The following is a 17288-nucleotide window of genomic DNA, read 5'->3' as shown; positions in this document are numbered from 1 at the left end:
TGTTAATTGTTTTGTGGCTGCTACTGTAGTTCCTCTGTGTTCCTTTCTTTTACTCTCTTCTTTGTGGTTTGATGACTTTCTTTAGTGGTATACTTATATTGCTTTCTCTTTCTCTTTGTGTATTTACTGTAGGTTTTGTTTTGAGGCTACCATGAGGCCTATCTATGTAACCTATATCTATAACAATCTATTTTAGGGGATCCCTGGGTGGCGCAGTGGTTTGGCGCCGGCCTTTGGCCCAGGGCGCGATCCTGGAGACCCGGGATCGAGTCCCACGTCGGGCTCCCGGTGCATGGAGCCTGCTTCTCCCTCTGCCTGTGTCTCTGCCTCTCTCTCTCTCTCTCTCTCACTGTGTGCCTATCATAAATAAATTTAAAAAAATATTTAAAAAAAAAAACAATCTATTTTAAAATTGATCCCATTCTAAAGCTTAACATTTTTACTCTCCCCCTACCCAGGTTTTGTTGCTGTTGTCACATTTTGCATCTTTTTAGCTTGTGTATCCCTTAACTAATTATTATAATCACAATTATTTTTCCTACTTTTGTCTTTTAGCCTTTATATTAGCTTTATATATGATTAATCCACTACCTTTTCTATTTTTAGAATACTATTTTAGAATACAGTTTTTCAAATTCACTTTATGGGGCCAACATTACCTTGATACCAAACAAGGACACCACAAGAAAAAATTGTGGGCCATTATGCCTGATAAACACAAGTGCAAAAATCCTCACAAAATATTAGCAAACCAAATTCAACAGTTCAAAAGTATCATATACTATGATCAAGCGGGATTTATTCCAGGGATGCAAACATGTTTCAACATCTGCAGATGTGTTATAAAACACATTAACAAAAAGAAGGGTAAAAATTATAATATGATCATCTCAGTAGATTCAGGTAAAGCATTTGACAAAATTCATTATCTGTTTATAATAAAAACTCTCAACAGAGTGGGTATAGAAGAAACATGCCTCAACGTAAAAAAGGCTATATGTGCCAAGCCCTTAGCTAATATCATACTCAATGGTGAAAAGCTGAAAGCTTTTTCCCTAAGATCAAGAACAAGACAGGAATGCCCACTGTTACCTCTTTTATTCAACATAATAGATGAAGTCCTAGCCAGAGCAATTATATAAGAAATAAAAGACATCCATATTGAAAAGGAGAAAGTAAAAAAACTGTAACTATTTGCAAATGACATGGTATATATAGAAAACCCTAAAGACTCCATTAAAAAAACTGTTGGAACTAGTAAATGAGTTCAGTAAAGTTGCAGGATACAAATCTATTGCATTTCTATACACTGATGACAAAATATCAGAAAGAGAAATTTTAAAAAACAATCCCATTTACAATTGCATCAAAAAGAATAAAATAGCTAGGACTAAATTTAACCAAGGGGGTGGTGAGGGACTTCTATATTGAAAACTACAAGACATTAATGAAAAAAGTTAAAGACACAAGTAAATGGAAAGTATTCCATGCTAATGATTTGGAAGAGTCAGTATTATTAAAATGTCCATACTACCTAGAGCAGTCTACAAATTGAGTGTAATTGCTTTCAAAATTCCAATGGCATTTCTTATGGAACTAGAACAAATAATCCTAAAATTTGTATGAAACCACAAGAGACTCCAAATAGCCAAAGCAATCTTGAGAAAGAAGAGTGAAGCTGGAGGCATCATGCTCCTTGATCTTAAACTCCATGAAAAAGCTGCAGTAATTAAAACAGAATGGTATTGGCATAGAAACAATAGATCATTGGAACAGAATAGAGAGCCCAGAAATAAACCCAGGCATATATGGTCAATTTATGACAAAGGAGCCAAAATCATACAGTGGGGAAAGAACAGTCTCTTCAGTAATTGGTGTTGGGAAGATTGGACAGCCACATGTAAAAGAGTGAAACTTGAACATCCATCTTACAACATACACAAAAATTAACCCCAAATGGATTTAAGACTTGAATGTAAAACCTGAAACCATAAAACTCCTACATGATAGACAACATAGGCAGTAAGCTCTTTGACATAGGTCTTGGCAATGATTTTTTTGAATCTGACAACAAAAGCAAAAGCAATAAAAGGAAAAATAAACAAGTAGAACTATATCAAAATAAAAAGCTTCTGCATAGCAAAGGAAACCATCAACAAAATGGAAACACAGCTTGCTGAATGGGAGAAAATATTTGCTATATATATACACACTTTACAGAGAGAGAGGGAGGGCTAATATCCAAAATATAAGAAGAATCCATATAACTCAACAGTGAAAGAAAGAAGAAAGAAAGAAAGAAAGAAAGAAAGAAAGAAAGAAAGAAAGAAAGAAAGAAAGAAAGAAGAAAGAAAGAAAATCCGTTTAAAAACTGGGTAGAGGGGATCCCTGGGTGGCGCAGCGGTTTGGCGCCTGCCTTTGGCCCAGGGCGCGATCCTGGAGACCCGGGATCGAATCCCACGTCGGGCTCCCGGTGCATGGAGCCTGCTTCTCTCTCTCTCTCTCTCTCTCTCTGACTATCATAAATAAATAAAAAAAAGAGTCTATCTTTAAAAAAAAAAAAAAAACTGGGTAGAAGATCTGAATAGACATTTTTCCAAAGAAGACATACACATGGGCAACAAGTATATAAAAAGATTTTCAACATCGTTAATCATCAGGGAAATCAAATCCACAATGTTATCACTTCAACACCTATTAGAATGGCTATTATCAAAACAATAAAAATTAACAAATATTGGTTAGGAAGTGGAAAAAAGTTCACTGTTGGTGGGAAAGTAAATGGGTGCAGCCACTATGGAAAACATATGGAAGTTCCTCAAAAAAATGGAAATAGAACTACAAAATGATCCAGCAATTTCAGTTCTAGGTATTTATCTGAAGAAAATAAAATCACTAAAAGATATAAGTACCCCCATGTTTATTGTAGCATTAGTTAGAGTGGCCAAGATAAGGAGACAAGCTAAGAATCCATCAATGAGGGAATGGATAAAGAAGACGTGGTGTGTATGTATATATATATATATATATATATATATATACATACAGTGGAATATTATTGGGCCACAAGAATTAAATCTTGCCATTTTCATATGTCAACTATACTTAAAAAACAAAAAATCAGCCATTAAAAAAATGGTGGGGGATCTTGGCTCTTAAGACAGACAGAGAAGGACAAATATATGATCTCTCTCATATGTGGGAGTAGGGGTGGGAGAAATGAGTGAAGGAGGTCAAAAGGTTAAAAAAAGTCTTTGAAAGCTAGTTTCTCTTTAAAATATCTTTTTATATATATTAAATCTCACCTCTTGAATACATGTCATTTTATGTTGTATGTGACAAAATGGGAAGTACACATACTGCTGCATGCCAAAGTATGATATTTTTCTCTAGGTAAAGTACTTTTGCAATTGAGTTGCAAGCTGACCTAGCCACTTTTATTATGGAATGTCATTTTTACTTGAAAGAACAACTGACAGAGTATAGGTATTCAGAGTTGGGTATTTGGCAGATATTTTCTTAAAAGTAAATGAAACGAGCCAGTTACTCCAAGGAAAATAATTGACACCATTTGTTATTAATGATAAAATACAAGCTTTCAAGCAAATATTGTAATTTTGGAAAATTTGCGTCTGCTCCCCCCACCCATTAGTTTGACAGCCTACCAGCTTGTAAAGGGTTTTCTGATGAGCTCAGAGGCAATATGACTTTTTTATATTAATGGAATGTGTCAGTATTTGAAAGAGCTGTATAACTCAGTGAACCAGTATTTTCCAAATGACTAATATATGATGTTGAAAATCATGCATGGGTAAAAGAAGCATTCAAAGTACTGGACAGACCAATGGATTGTAATGTAACAGAATACAAAAAGTTCATTGATACAGTTTCAGATTCCACATAGCCACTAACCTTTAAGAACTATCATTTGTTCAGTTTTGGTGTCCTATCAAAGAATAACCACAATTATCTGAAAAGGATACATATATAAAATCTGTGTGAGGCCGGTTTTCTTTATATAGTTCAACACATTTCACCAACAGATTGAATGCAGAAACAGACATGAGAATCTAGCAGTCTTCTATTAAACCAGCCATTGAAGAGATCTGCAAAATGTAAATCAATGCCACTGTTCTTTTTTCCCATTTCTTTTTGAAAAAGTATAGCTATTTTTATTTAAAATGTTAAATATATTCATAAATAATAAGTTTTTAAATGTCATTTAAAACAAGTTAATGCTTATCAATTTTTTTCTTTTTTTTTTAAAGCTCTTGTTTATTGATTCAGGAGAAACACAGAGAGAGAGGCAGAAACATAGGCAGGGGGAGAAGCAGGCTCCCTGTGGGGAGCCCAATGCAGGATTCCATCCCAGGACCCTGGGATCAGTCTCTTGAGCTGAATGAAGGCAGATACTCAACCACTGAGCCACCTAGGCATCCCAGTTTTTTTCTTTTAAGTTCTAGTATGATGAATATCAATAGATATATTTCACATCAGAGCTCTTTGGGGTCTTCAATTTTTTGTTTATCTTTTAATTTTGAGATAATTAATAGTTGTAATAAATAATTCAGAGAGATTTCATGTACCCTTTACCTAGTTTCCTCTAATGGTAACACCTTGCAGAGGTATAATTCAGTATTGCAACAGGGATATTGACAGTAATGCAGTCCACCTATCTTGTTAAGGTTTCCTTTATTTTACTTGTGCTCACTTGTGTGTGTGTGTGTGTGTGTGTGCGCGTGTGCGTGCGCGTGCGCATATTTAGTTCTGTGCAATTTTATCATGTGTAGGCCTGGATTATTTCCCACACAGTCAAAATACAGAACAGCTCCATTACTGGAGCATTAAGGATCCCTTGTGTTGCTCTTTCTAGCCATACTCAATTCTTCTATCTCCCACCAACCCTTCTTCCTGACAACTACTAATATGTTGTTCTGTGTGGCTCTAATTTTGTCATTTCAAAATCTTTAGTAGTTTTATTTTTTTAAGATTTTATTTGTCTGTTGTTTGTTTATGAGAGAGTGCATGAGCAGAGGAAGGAACAGAGGGGGAGGGAAAAAGAATCCCAAGCATACTCCATGCTGAGCATGGACTCCAACGTGGGGGCTTGATCCCAGGACCCAAGATCATGACCTGAGCCAAAACCAAGAGTTGGAAGTTCAACCAACTAAGCCACCCAGGCACCCCTCAAAATCATTAGCTGTTTTAGTACATTAGAATCTTTCACTTTTAATTTCTAGTACAGTAAATATCAACTGATAAAGCCTGTAAAAATCAAAGCTCTGTAAGATTCTCTGTTTTTAAGACTATGAAGGTTTCCCAAGACCAAAGTGTTTAAAAACAGCTACCTTGAAGTAGGAAGAATCATTCCTATTTCTCCTTCCCAAGCTACTACAGAACAAGATGTGGTTTGTGGTGCCTCAATTCAGAATTCTCATGTTATCTAATGGGACCATCAATATGAATGATGATTAGGTTCTTTAGTACAATTTGTCCATCCATGATATAGGTTAAATTGAGACTCTTCGGGATCCCTGGGTGGCGCAGCGGTTTAGCAACTGCCTTTGTCCCAGGGCTCAATCCTGGAGACCTGGGATCGAATCCTACGTCGGGCTCCCGGTGCATGGAGCCTGCTTCTCCCTCTGCCTGTGTCTCTGCCTTTCTCTCTGTGTGTGTGACTATCATAAATAAATAAAAAATTTAAAAAAAATTGAGACTCTTCTACTGACATCTATGATTCTGAATGATTCAAAAAAAGGATTTAGCTTTCTGTTATATTCACCTTATTTTGTCTGTGGGTTATTACTATTTTTTTTTTGTCTGTTTTTGTATCCTACGGGGTAAGAAAATGGAGTTAGAGATGACCATCTCCAGTCCTGACTTTTTTAGGAAAGGAGTATGTGAAAGGAGGTAAGAATTGTGTTCAGGAAAGGAAATAGTATAGCCAAAGAATGAATTTTTCTCATTCTTTATTCTCGAAAAGCTGATTCTAGTGCTTCCCTTGTGGAACAATACAGAAATGGGAGGGATCATCAACCTTCTGTGGAAAAAAATTGTTTCCTAGTACCTAGGACCCTATCATCACTCATCAACTGCAAAGTTAATAGCTTTGCTGAAGGACAATGTGGTGAATTTCAAGAAGGCAGGAGATTATGGAGTGAGAAGACTTAGAAGAGCAGAATAGATGCTTCTTTCAGCAAAACCTTTGTCATAGTATGGACAGAGCCACGTGATTTGTTTATGCACTGATTTCGTTTATGATATTTTTTCTTCCTTTGTTATACTTCCAACATAATATATCCATCCCCACACACTGGAAAGTTAGACAGGCTTAAATTATTAGGGTCTTTTGATCTGCTATCTCCTCTTTACCAGAAGAGGTCTTTTGGGTTTGAGCCTGAGATTCTATAGGGATCATTGCAGGAGAACTCCTTATGGCCAGTCTTACAGTCTTCAAATTGTATGTTCACTTGCACTTGCATTTTCTATAGAAGTACAGACTGGAGCAGCTTCACTGCTGACCTTGACCAGGCGCTGATTGGTTAAAATTGAGTGCTAAAGTAAGTCTTCTGTGAATAATAGTATGTAGCTTCAAAGAGCTGTTGGATGGCTGGTTATGGAGCAAGCTACCCTGTCTTTCTTTTTTTGCTTTTTCTTCCTTGCCTTCTGCTACAAGATGTCTTGGAAATTAACCAGAGCTACAATCAAATTCTTTTTCAAAGCAATCTTAAGTGAAATCTGGAAGTTCAGCAGACCTGCAGCCTGTGCTTCCTTTTCCCTTCTTCTTTTCTAACCTTCCTTCCTACCAACAGTCAGGGTCAAAGAGTGTTTGAAAAGGAGGTGATTTCCTCCTTCACTAATATTTAAATGTGTTGTTTTGTGATTTACTTGGACTATTCTGCATTCTGTCAAGAGCTTTAGCTTTATGGAATGGAGGAATTCAGATTTCTCCCTCCGTCCTCATTCTATGATTTCTACCTGCTGGGCCCTTGCAAACAAGCAATTACTGATCTTCAAGGATAAGCAAAGATAATCTTTAAGAAAATACAGTAAACTTATTTTATCTCAAAATCTCAGTCAATAGGAGGCAGTTCAAATAACTGAAGATTTTTTTTCCTCTGTATTTTAATTTGAGAGACAAATAAGTTGATAAATGGGGGATGCCTTGGTGACTCAGCAGTTGAGTGTCTGACTCTTAATTTCATCTGGAGTCGTGATCTCTAGGCCATGGGATCGAGTCTCCCATCAGGCTCCCCACTCAGCAGAGTCTGTTTGGTATTGTCTCCCTCTGCCTGTCTCCCCCACCCTCTCTTTCTCTCTCAAAAAAAATAAATAAATAAAATTAATAAATGGGATTTTAAATAAATATTTGTTCTTCTTTTTAATAACCCACCATAAGGGTACCTGGGTGGTTCAGTTGGTTAAGCATCAAACTCTTGATTTCGGCTTGGTTGTAATCTCAGGGTCATGAGATTGAACCCCATGCTGGGCTCTGAACTGGATGGAGCCTGCTCAAGATTCTTTCTCTCCCTCACCCCCTTCCCAGCACTCACTGTCTCTCAAAAACAACAACAGCACCCCACAACAAAAATTTTGTGAGCCAAACAAGTTTTATAGGGGAGTACCTACATGTTTCATCCATGAATCAGGAACCTAGATTATTGTTAGCATTGCTGACACTGAGTCACTGTAAAATCTTGAAGGACATTTGGAATTATCAAAAAAAGAACATAGCTATTAATGTATATTTGATGACATTCTGCTTTCTATATAATCTTCTCTGATCATCCTGAATAAATCTGAACATTTATCTAACCATTATCTCCGATTATCTTTCATTCTTGGATAAAGGGAGTTTCTTAGAGTTATAGCAGTCGTCAGTAGAACAGTCTTCCTCTCCACCTTTTGACTGTGAAGGTGAAGATATCAGACTCATATTTGTGAAGGGGAGGGGGAAAGATCTGTCCCAAACATTTCTTTGCTACATTTTCTATCCCCCCAAATTATGTTGCAGCCTTGAAATTTTTCTTCCATCAGTTCCTCTCATGTGTGGGAGGCAGCTGAAGTCAGTGTATAATTACTTCTTGAAGGGAGATTAATGGCTCTGGCCTTTCTTTATTCTCTCCAGTCCTCATTTCTGTGTCACCTGCCTATCAGCACTTAGATCTCTAATAGGTGCTATTAAGACTAATATCTAAAGGTGAATTGAAAAGTATCATTAAAAAATAAAGAACATGAACTATTGGGAAACTTACGATATTTCCATTTTTAAATTCTCTGTCTCTTTTCAGGTTTTTCTTTTGTTTTGTTGTTTTATCTCCCCATTCAGTGAGTCCCAGGAGCCCTGGTGGCACTCCTTGGCATTTCAGAGACCAAGAATTGGCCCAGCTTTTATTGTTGTTGTAGCTATTAAGATATTTAATGACCTTAACTTTTTATATTCCCGTTACTTAATTTTCCCTGCTGGCACCAGTCTCTTGACAATTCCTGCTTTTGTATCCTAGGTATATGGAAAAGGTGGCAAAATAAGTCCTTTTCTGATTTTTATCCTTTCCTGGAGAGTGGTAAATGAAGCTGTGTTAGTTCCAGTGAATAGTAGAATATGAAATCCCATAAAGCCACCTAGGTTATTAGATGAATATCACAGAGCTGCTTATTATGCACTATGGCTTAATGTAGATTATAGACGTGACCAAATGGTAATTAGCAGAGCTTGAGCTGTAATTAAACATTATTGTGCTACTCTATGATTTCTCCTCAGATTTCTGTTGCAAAGTAGGAAACTGAGTGGTTCTAAACCCATAGGTGGATTTCTTTACTTCTTCCCACCCCTCAAAAAATCTTTTAATTAACTGACTAAATAAAGTCATCCTCACACAGAGATCTTGAATTCTACTTAGTACCTCTGACCAATAAGAGTAGTTTGGTCCGTATACATGTTAGTCAGCTTTGTATATTAATTCTGTTTTTCTTTTCTTTTTTTTTCTTTGCGATGAACAAGTTTTATTTTTTTTTGTTTTTTTAACATATTAATTTTTATTGGTGTTCAATTTACCAACATACAGAATAACACCCAGTGCTCATCCCGTCAAGTGTCCCCCTCAGTGCCCATCATAATTCTGTTTTTCTATTTAATCATTTCTGCTAAGTTCCTTCTCTGTACATATTTTGTAGCAAGGTTTAATTTGGCAAACTGAGCACAACAAGAGTGTCTCTTACTTACATCCTTGATGTTTTCAGGATCTGCCGGTACAGAACTGGGGGCTTGGTTTTATTTACAGTGTTAGTAGCTTCCCTTCTCCTTGGCCTCCCAGAGCCACTGCATAACCTAGCAGGAAATGAAACCAGTTCTAGAAACAGCTGTCCTTGATGCCTGAGAGAGAGAGAATATATGTATATATAGAGAGAATATATGTATATATAGGGAATATATATACATATGTAAGTCCCCAGGGAGAGTGTGTGTGTGTGTGTGTGTGTGTGTGTGTGTGTGTGTGTATTATATATATATAACTTCCTTCTGTGTTTAGGATTGCTGTCTCATCAATGGAACAGGTTGCAACAAGACATGCTCAAGTGAGGTAGTCAGAAAGTTCAGAGGAGTGACTTAAGGTTCAGGCCAATCTGTGTCCAAGAAAGAAGACCTTGAAGGAATTTCTCTTGCTAGTAAAAGAATGATACAAAAAAGACAACAAACTCTAAGCAAAGAAAATGCATATACTGACTGTGAAATTGTTTTTGTCTCAGGTCTTCCCCAGGAGAAAAAATACAAAACAGAGGTGAGGCCAAGAGTAAAGATGATCTGTGTACTCTGTATCTAATTTTCTCTTTTTAGTAATTCTCAAGGGTAAAATCTCCAGGAAACTTCCTTCCAAAGAGATATGAGCAACCTTCTTGAAGAGTTCCTGAAAGAGCTTGATGATTAGACTCAGATTTCAGCTATACACAGGGGTAGTAAAGAGTTGAGCTTATGTTTTCTGTTTTTACTTTCTGATCTGTGCATAGAAATTTTAAAGGTCTTTCAGGGACCTACCACATCCCAAGAAGGTTGCCAAATTAAATGATGAATGCCTGATTTTCAGAAGTGCAAAAAGAAAGCAAAAATGCCTTTTGGCATTGACCATAATGCAGAAAATTCACTATATGGGTTTTGACTTCCATTTCATTTTATAAAAGTGGTGGAGTTAGGGACATATGGGGAGGGGGATAGGGGTTGGATGCATGCCAACAAGCAGATAGGGATAATGTTTTGGCAGCTTCTCAGGTACCAGAATTCATCAGAATCTATGTTCTAGAGGATCCCTGGGTGGCTCAGCGGTTTGGTGCCTGCCTTTGGCCCAGGGCGTGATCCTGGAGTCCCGGGATCAAGTCCCACATCGGGCTCCCTGTATGGAGCCTGCTTCTCCTCTGTGTCTCTGCCTCTGTGTGTGTGTGTGTGTGTGTGTGTGTGTGTGTGTGTGTGTGTGTGTAGAATAAATAAATAAAATCTTAAAAAAAAATCCATATTCTAGCATTCAGCGGAATCTGGCAGTGATGATTCACAAATAACAGTGACTTCTAAGCCAAAAAATGGAGAGCTAACTGCATAGAGTAGAGGCAATACCCAGATCTCAGCTTCTAGAGTAGTATCTGAGACCAGGAGTGTGTGTATGTATCAAGAGGAGAGAAGTGGATTATAGGTAGAGCAGTGGTCATTCAGTAAAACCAGAGTTCTGTTGCATAACTGTCTAGTAGCTTGCATTATGGATGCATTTGTGGCTGTCTGGATGTAGGTCCATTGAAGGAGTACTCAAACTGTACTAAAGAATCTTTTATGGGGCACCTGGTGGCTCAGTCATTTGAGCATCTGACTCTTGATTTTGGCATAGGTCATGATCTCACGGTCATGGTACAGAGCCCTGCCTCTCATTGGAGCCCCACCTAGGGCTCTGAGCTCATCAGGGAGTCTACTTGAGATTCTTTTCCTCTGTCCCTCCCCCGCTCACTTGTGCTTGCTCTCTCCCCCCACCCTCTCTCTGTCTCTCGAAATAAATAAACCTTTAAGAAAAAAAATATTTCACAAGGGGAAGAAGGTTCCAATCCTTGACTCTCATTTTTAAGTCTGTTGATTGGTGTCATACTTAATCTTCAGGGAAGATTTGTCAGTGTGTGAATTGAGCACTGTTGCATGTGCAGGACACTGTTCAGTTAGGATTTGGGCCCTATAGACTCAGAGTACTTTCATCAGTCTGATAAATGCTAGGATTTTAAAAAGTTAAGGGATTATTACCCTCTTTATTATAACTTTTAACTGTTGATATGTTGAATTCTTGGTTTCTAAGAAACTGCATTCGTGTGAGAGGTTCGAATTCTAGAGGTAGATTTCTGGTTTTTGTGTTCTGTTTCTGTGTGTGCATAATCAACTTCATCTGCAGACTGCCATGAATTGGCTTCTGGATAGTAACAGCACCTGCTGTTTCTTAAAGATAAATTTGATGTTAGATTCAGGCTCCAAAATGCTATTCTCATTAACTAGTTAGTCACTGTTGTAATCTCTACAGGTTAGAAACCCCCATCAGGTTGCTCCTAGCCCTCCTATAACTTTTAAGTAGATGTCCACCTAGCTAAAGATGAATTAAAGCACTAGTCTTGAAGTAACATTTCTAGGATCTGGTTATTTTCTCCCCTTCTTTATCCCTACCCATGTTCTTGGATTTTATACCCAATTAATGTATTATTTGTCAAATGATAGATTGGTGGGAAACAGTGGTGGCAGTGGAACATGCCATAGAAGGCTTTTCTTTCTCATCAGTCTGTGTGCTCTAATATTGTTGAAATCTGGATGTGGTTCTCTGTCACTAGAGATTTTCAAATGAGACAGGATTTTTTAATACACTTTTAGCTAAGCACAGTTTATGAGAAAGATCATTAATAAGAAATTGAGCTGCACCTACCACAGGGTACACTCATATAAACCACTAGATATGTGGTGGTATCATGAGCTGGAACTTGAAAGGAAGGACCAAAGTCTTATATTTAGAGCCTTCCACACTGGCAGGAAAGAATGTAGGACTAGATTAAATATAGAGAAGGTATTTCCTCTAAATGTTCTCTCTGCAACTCAGCTACTACTTTTCTTTCCTCACAGATGGAGTCCCCTGTCTCTACACCGGCGGTGCTGCCACTGCACCTTTTGGTACCAGTGGTCAGTAATGACATCTCATCCCCCTGTGAGCAGATCATGGTTCGTACCCGATCAGTTGGGGTCAACACATGTGATGTGGCTCTAGCTACAGAGCCTGAGTGCCTGGGCCCCTGTGAACCTGGGACAAGTGTCAACCTCGAGGGCATCGTGTGGCAGGAAACAGAAGATGGTAAGTGCTATATGTGACTTTCCCATCCCTTCTCAACCTACTTCTGCCAACATGGGCTTATTGTTGTAAACAACACCAATTATTTTTTAGGAGTCTTAAGTGACCATAGTCTGCTGGTGATACCTATCCAGAGGATTGCAGCATACTTCTTGGTGAAATCATCCAGCTTCTCAAGATTACCACTTTTTAAAATTAATTATCTCCCCTTCATAGCTATCAACAGTGTTAGCCCTGCTATTTAAGCAGTCATTTGATAAGTACTTGCCAGGTAATTCAAACTGTGTCTATACTCTCCATACTCCTCTTTACCATTTTATATGGGAGAATTTGAATGTAAATGAACTTTTGGGTCAGGCTTGAAGAGAATAAAATAATGAAAAGACAGCTGTTGGAGTCAAGGAAACAGAAAATAGTCACCCTTAAATTGACTTGGTGTTGGCTCATTGAATATGCAGCTCTTGCCTTTTTTTAACACCTGGCCGTGCAGCCAGCAACTTCCCACTGGTTGCCTCTTTGCCCAACCACCCACACCACTTGATGCATCTGTCACTTAGTACAGATTTTATAGGCCTAGGCAACAGGGAAATGTTCACATGGTCTTGTTTTCAGGCATCCACTAAGCAGTTGGCTCACAGTGCTTCTGCCTGAGGCTAACATCCAGACTTCTAGTATGTTCCATTTGTCCCTGAGAACAGAATCTCTTCTATTTTGGAAGTTCATAAACCTGAAAAAATAGGGGTGTAAAGGGACTTCACCAGGTATTTCTGATCCCTTGGTACCATCTGTGGCAATTTGATTTCAGCACATACATTCTTTTTGTAAAAAAATCCAAGTTCTTGTTAAAGAATGTGTGGCTTAAAGAGAGGCTGGGCCTCACAGTCCCATCAGGTCTCTGCATCAGTAACCAGACTTTCAAAGCATCCTCACTCTGGAGTGTAGAGGCCCAGAGGAGCACAGCTCATTATTTCTAATTATCATAAGCTATCTTGTCAGTTTGCCTGTGGAAATTCAGGTGTTTCATTCTGGTCTTTCTAATCAAAGTTTATTCCTCTGAATATTTTGTTGTGATTCAGTATTTATTTAAAGTCTACCGTGCAGTACGCATTGAGGTGATATATATAAAAAATTCTGTGGTTTTTTGGCTTTCTCATTGTTTTTTTTTTTTTTTTTTTTTACTTATGATAGTCACAGAGAGAGAGAGAGAGAGAGAGAGGCAGAGACACAGGCAGAGGGAGAAGCAGGCTCCGTGCACCGGGAGCCCGACGTGGGATTCGATCCTGGGTCTCCAGGATCGCGCCCTGGGCCAAAGGCAGGCGCCAAACCGCTGCGCCACCCAGGGATCCCTGGCTTTCTCATTGTTAAACAGCAATATAGTAAAGCTTCAGCTTTCAGAATAACATTGCTGATGAAGTTTCATAGTGTGCCTGAGACTGTAATGCCAGAAAAAAAAAATCCTATTGTGTTAGAAACTGATGCAGAGACAATGGAGAGAGAGGTTGACCCTAGAAGTTGACTCTGGATAGGTGTATTCAGTATACAATCTGGAAATCACAAGTGGCTATCTCTAATTTTAAAAATCATCTGCCTATGTCCAAACATCTAAAAAGCCACAGAGTCTGTTGGAATAACAAACATGTCCAGACCACAGCTCTGTGACACCAAGCAACCTTCAGGGCCTGTTGCCTCAATATATTGAAGATAGAAGATATCAATTTCCTGCCTATTTATTCTATCCATCTTCATAATGGTGACTTTTCTCCAAGGACAAGATACTTTTCATATATGTGAACCTGACGAAAGCTTTGCAGGAAAATGAGGCTAACCCTTTTACTCTCCTGAGAACAATGGATACCTTTTTATCTGAGGATCCCTGTTCTCCCTCCCTGCCAAGGAAATGTTAGCGTGCACACACACACACACACACACATACACACACACACACATTTTTAAAATTATTTCTTCTGAAAGGCTCTCTGGTTGTACCTGACAGCTTATTACCAAGTTCCCCTGTTACACATTTTGAATGCACCCTGCAGTTTATTTCACAATAGTTATCACAGTTTGTAATTTTATATAATTTTATTTTTCTAATAATGTCTGTCTCTTCCATGTTTTAGAATTCTGTGAGCTCAGGGACTGTTTTGCTCATCATTGAATATCTATTACTTAATACTTGGCATCTATGGTAGGCCTTCAAGACTATTTGAATGAATGCTTACATCTAGTCATTGTCATTTCTAAATTATTTTTTAAAAGATTTTATTTATTTCAGAGAGAGAGAGAATGAGCAAGCATGAGCAGGGGAGGGGCAAAGGGAGAAGCAGACTCCTTGCTGATGTGCGGCTCCATGCAGGACCCTGGGATCATGACCCTTGCTGGAGGCAGACACTTAACCTACTGAGCCATCCACCCAGGTGCCTCTAGTCATTGCTATTTCTAGATCTATGTTAACATATATCCAATGGATACTAAAATAGTTTGAAATTAGAAACCATATCAAATACTTTACAAAATTCTAGACCATCTCTGAAACTCAGAATACATACTACTGTCACCAGATTTGAGATCACTCTAATTTATACCTATAAGATTTTTAGTTCTCTTACTTTTTAATACCATATTTTCTCCCATTTATTATATTGCATTTCAGGGCTTAGTACCTTTCCTCTTTCTTTTTCATTCATCACAAGGGAAAGAGAACTGTTCTGCAATTATATACTTTACTCTGCTTTCTGACCTCCCAGAGGGCCTTCACCTGAACTGTCAGTTGGTAAAGGTCTGAATTGGGATCAGAGTTGGTTTACATTCCTTTTCATCTTCAGGTGACAGAGATTTCCTGCAAAGATCATTCTCTGCAGATCTATAAGATCTAGTATACTGAGTCTGTCCTCAAGTTAATAATAAGAACTATATATGGATACTTTTTTAAAAAATCCTTCAGCCTTCTGGGCTTTTTGTCTGCTACCTGAAGCTTTGTACTTCTGTCTGTCTCTTTGCCCAGCAAAGATAGCAAAACTACTATCTTCAAATGGAAAAATCCTTAGAGCTTAGAGAGAAGCTGTGAATGTTTGGCCTCTGAGGGAAATGGAGGATCATGAGGTCCTTGTAGAACTGAGCCTTCTTGCTGGGAACAGGTGTAGGGGTCAGGACCTCAATTCTTCCTCGTTTCTTTGCCTACCTGTCCTGTAGTGTTGCTTCTTTCTTTCCTAGCTTTCAGTGCAAACCTTGCCTTGGAAACATCTTTAAATTCCTGCAGATTCTACCTCTTTTTAGGCTGTTCATAATTCAGCTAGCACTGTAAAGATCTTACTTGACTAGGCTCAACCTTAGGACTTTTAAGACTCAAGTATAACTTGGAATGTTTTCTTTGGCTTTTTTGAGACTTAACACTTCTGCAGAGGTCTGATTCTACCTGATTTCATTTTGTCCCACCTCACTTCAAATAAAAATATCAGGGGTACCTGGGTGGCTCAGTTGGTTAAGCATCCAACTCTTTTTCTCAGCTCAGGTCTTGATCTCAGTGAGGTCATGAGTTCATTCCCCACCATGGGCTCTATGCTGGAGGTGGAGCCACTTAAAAAAAAAAATCAAAAGAACAGGGTTCCAAATCCATTCCTAGTTCACAAGGCATACTTTAACCCAGGGTCCTGGAAACAATGTATAAGAATCTTTTTTTTGTTGGGGGGGTACACTGAGTGGCCCAGTGGTTGAGCATCTGCCTTCTGCTCAGGGCGTGGTCCCGGAGTTCCGGGATCGTGTCCCGCATCGGATCCCGCATCGGATCCCGCATCGGATCCCGCATCGGGTCCGCATCAGGCTCTTTCATGGAGCCTGCTTCGCCTCCCTCTGCCTGTGCCTCTGCCTGTGCCTCTGCCTCTCTCTCTCTCTCTCTGGTTCTCATGAATAAATAAAATAAACAAATAAAAAGATATTATTTTTTAAGATTTTATTCTTTTTTTTTAAGATTTTATTATTCTTTTTTTTTTAAAGAGTTTATATATTTACTCATGAGAGCCAGAGAGAGAGAGAGAGGCAGAGGCACAGGCAGAGGGAGGCGAAGCAGGCTCCATGCAGGAGCCCGATGCAGGACCTGATCCTGGAACTCCAGGATCACACCCTGAGCTGAAGGCCGATGTCCCAGTATATAAGAATCTTTAAGGCAGAACATATTCTTTTGCTGAGACAAAATTGCTTCCTGACATCTATGGTGTTTTTAAGAAAGGCAAGGCTAACTTTAAGAATTCCAGGAGATGCTATAGGTTTTCTTTTTTAAGCAGCCACACTAAGTGTAGCATTACTTTAGCAAATGTGCTTTCTGGAAGAATTTGTGGTATGGTGGCAAGAGCACTGGAGTGATAAATAGGAGAACCATTGGCTATTATATTTTGAAAATGAACAGTTTCATAAATCAAAACTAAAAAATATTAATACCAATGATGAAACTTCATTATACACTTTTTTTTTTTATTTACTTATGATAGTCACAGAGAGAGAGAGAGAGGCAGAGACACAGGCAGAGGGAGAAGCAGGCTCCATGCACCGGGAGCCCGATGCGGGATTCGATCCCGGGTCTCCAGGATCGCGCCCCGGGCCAAAGACAGGCGCCAAACCGCTGCGCCAGCCAGGGATCCCTCATTATACACTTTTATAAATTTGTTTTCTCAGAAAAACAAAACTACTTATCTTGCCAGTCTCCCATTCAGGGGATCTCCACCTGCATTTTTCAACTCCTGATCCTAGTCTGACAAGTGGAAGAACTCACAAAATCCAGTTGCTTTGGATGCAAGTATATGCTAGCTGACTTAGCGATGAGCTTGCAGTACTGCTTAGCAATCCCTTCATCACCCTGTTACATTCACATTTCTCAATGCTTAACCTCATTCTCAAGATTCATTCATTAGCCCAATTCATTTTCTTTTCATGCTCTTAAGCAGC

The 17288-nt window shown here is 38.7% G+C and overlaps 1 protein-coding gene across 4 annotated transcripts in view; it reads left to right on the top strand.

The window, feature by feature from the left end:
• The window catches only part of ZNF609 (zinc finger protein 609), a 208308-nt gene that overhangs the window by 140833 nt on the left and 50187 nt on the right, over positions 1-17288 (top strand). For all 4 annotated transcript variants that reach the window (XM_055319671.1, XM_055319673.1, XM_055319670.1 and 1 more), the window contains exon 3: positions 12128-12353. In XM_055319671.1, coding sequence (XP_055175646.1) covers positions 12128-12353 — 226 coding nt within the window. The remainder of the gene's footprint in view (positions 1-12127; positions 12354-17288) is intronic.

This window comes from Nyctereutes procyonoides, unplaced genomic scaffold (assembly GCF_905146905.1).
Source record: "Nyctereutes procyonoides isolate TBG_1078 unplaced genomic scaffold, NYPRO_anot_genome, whole genome shotgun sequence".
NCBI classification, from domain to species: Eukaryota; Metazoa; Chordata; class Mammalia; order Carnivora; family Canidae; genus Nyctereutes; species Nyctereutes procyonoides.
The sequence above is the reverse complement of the archived record's forward strand: the minus strand, read 5'-3'. Positions and strand labels throughout refer to the sequence as shown.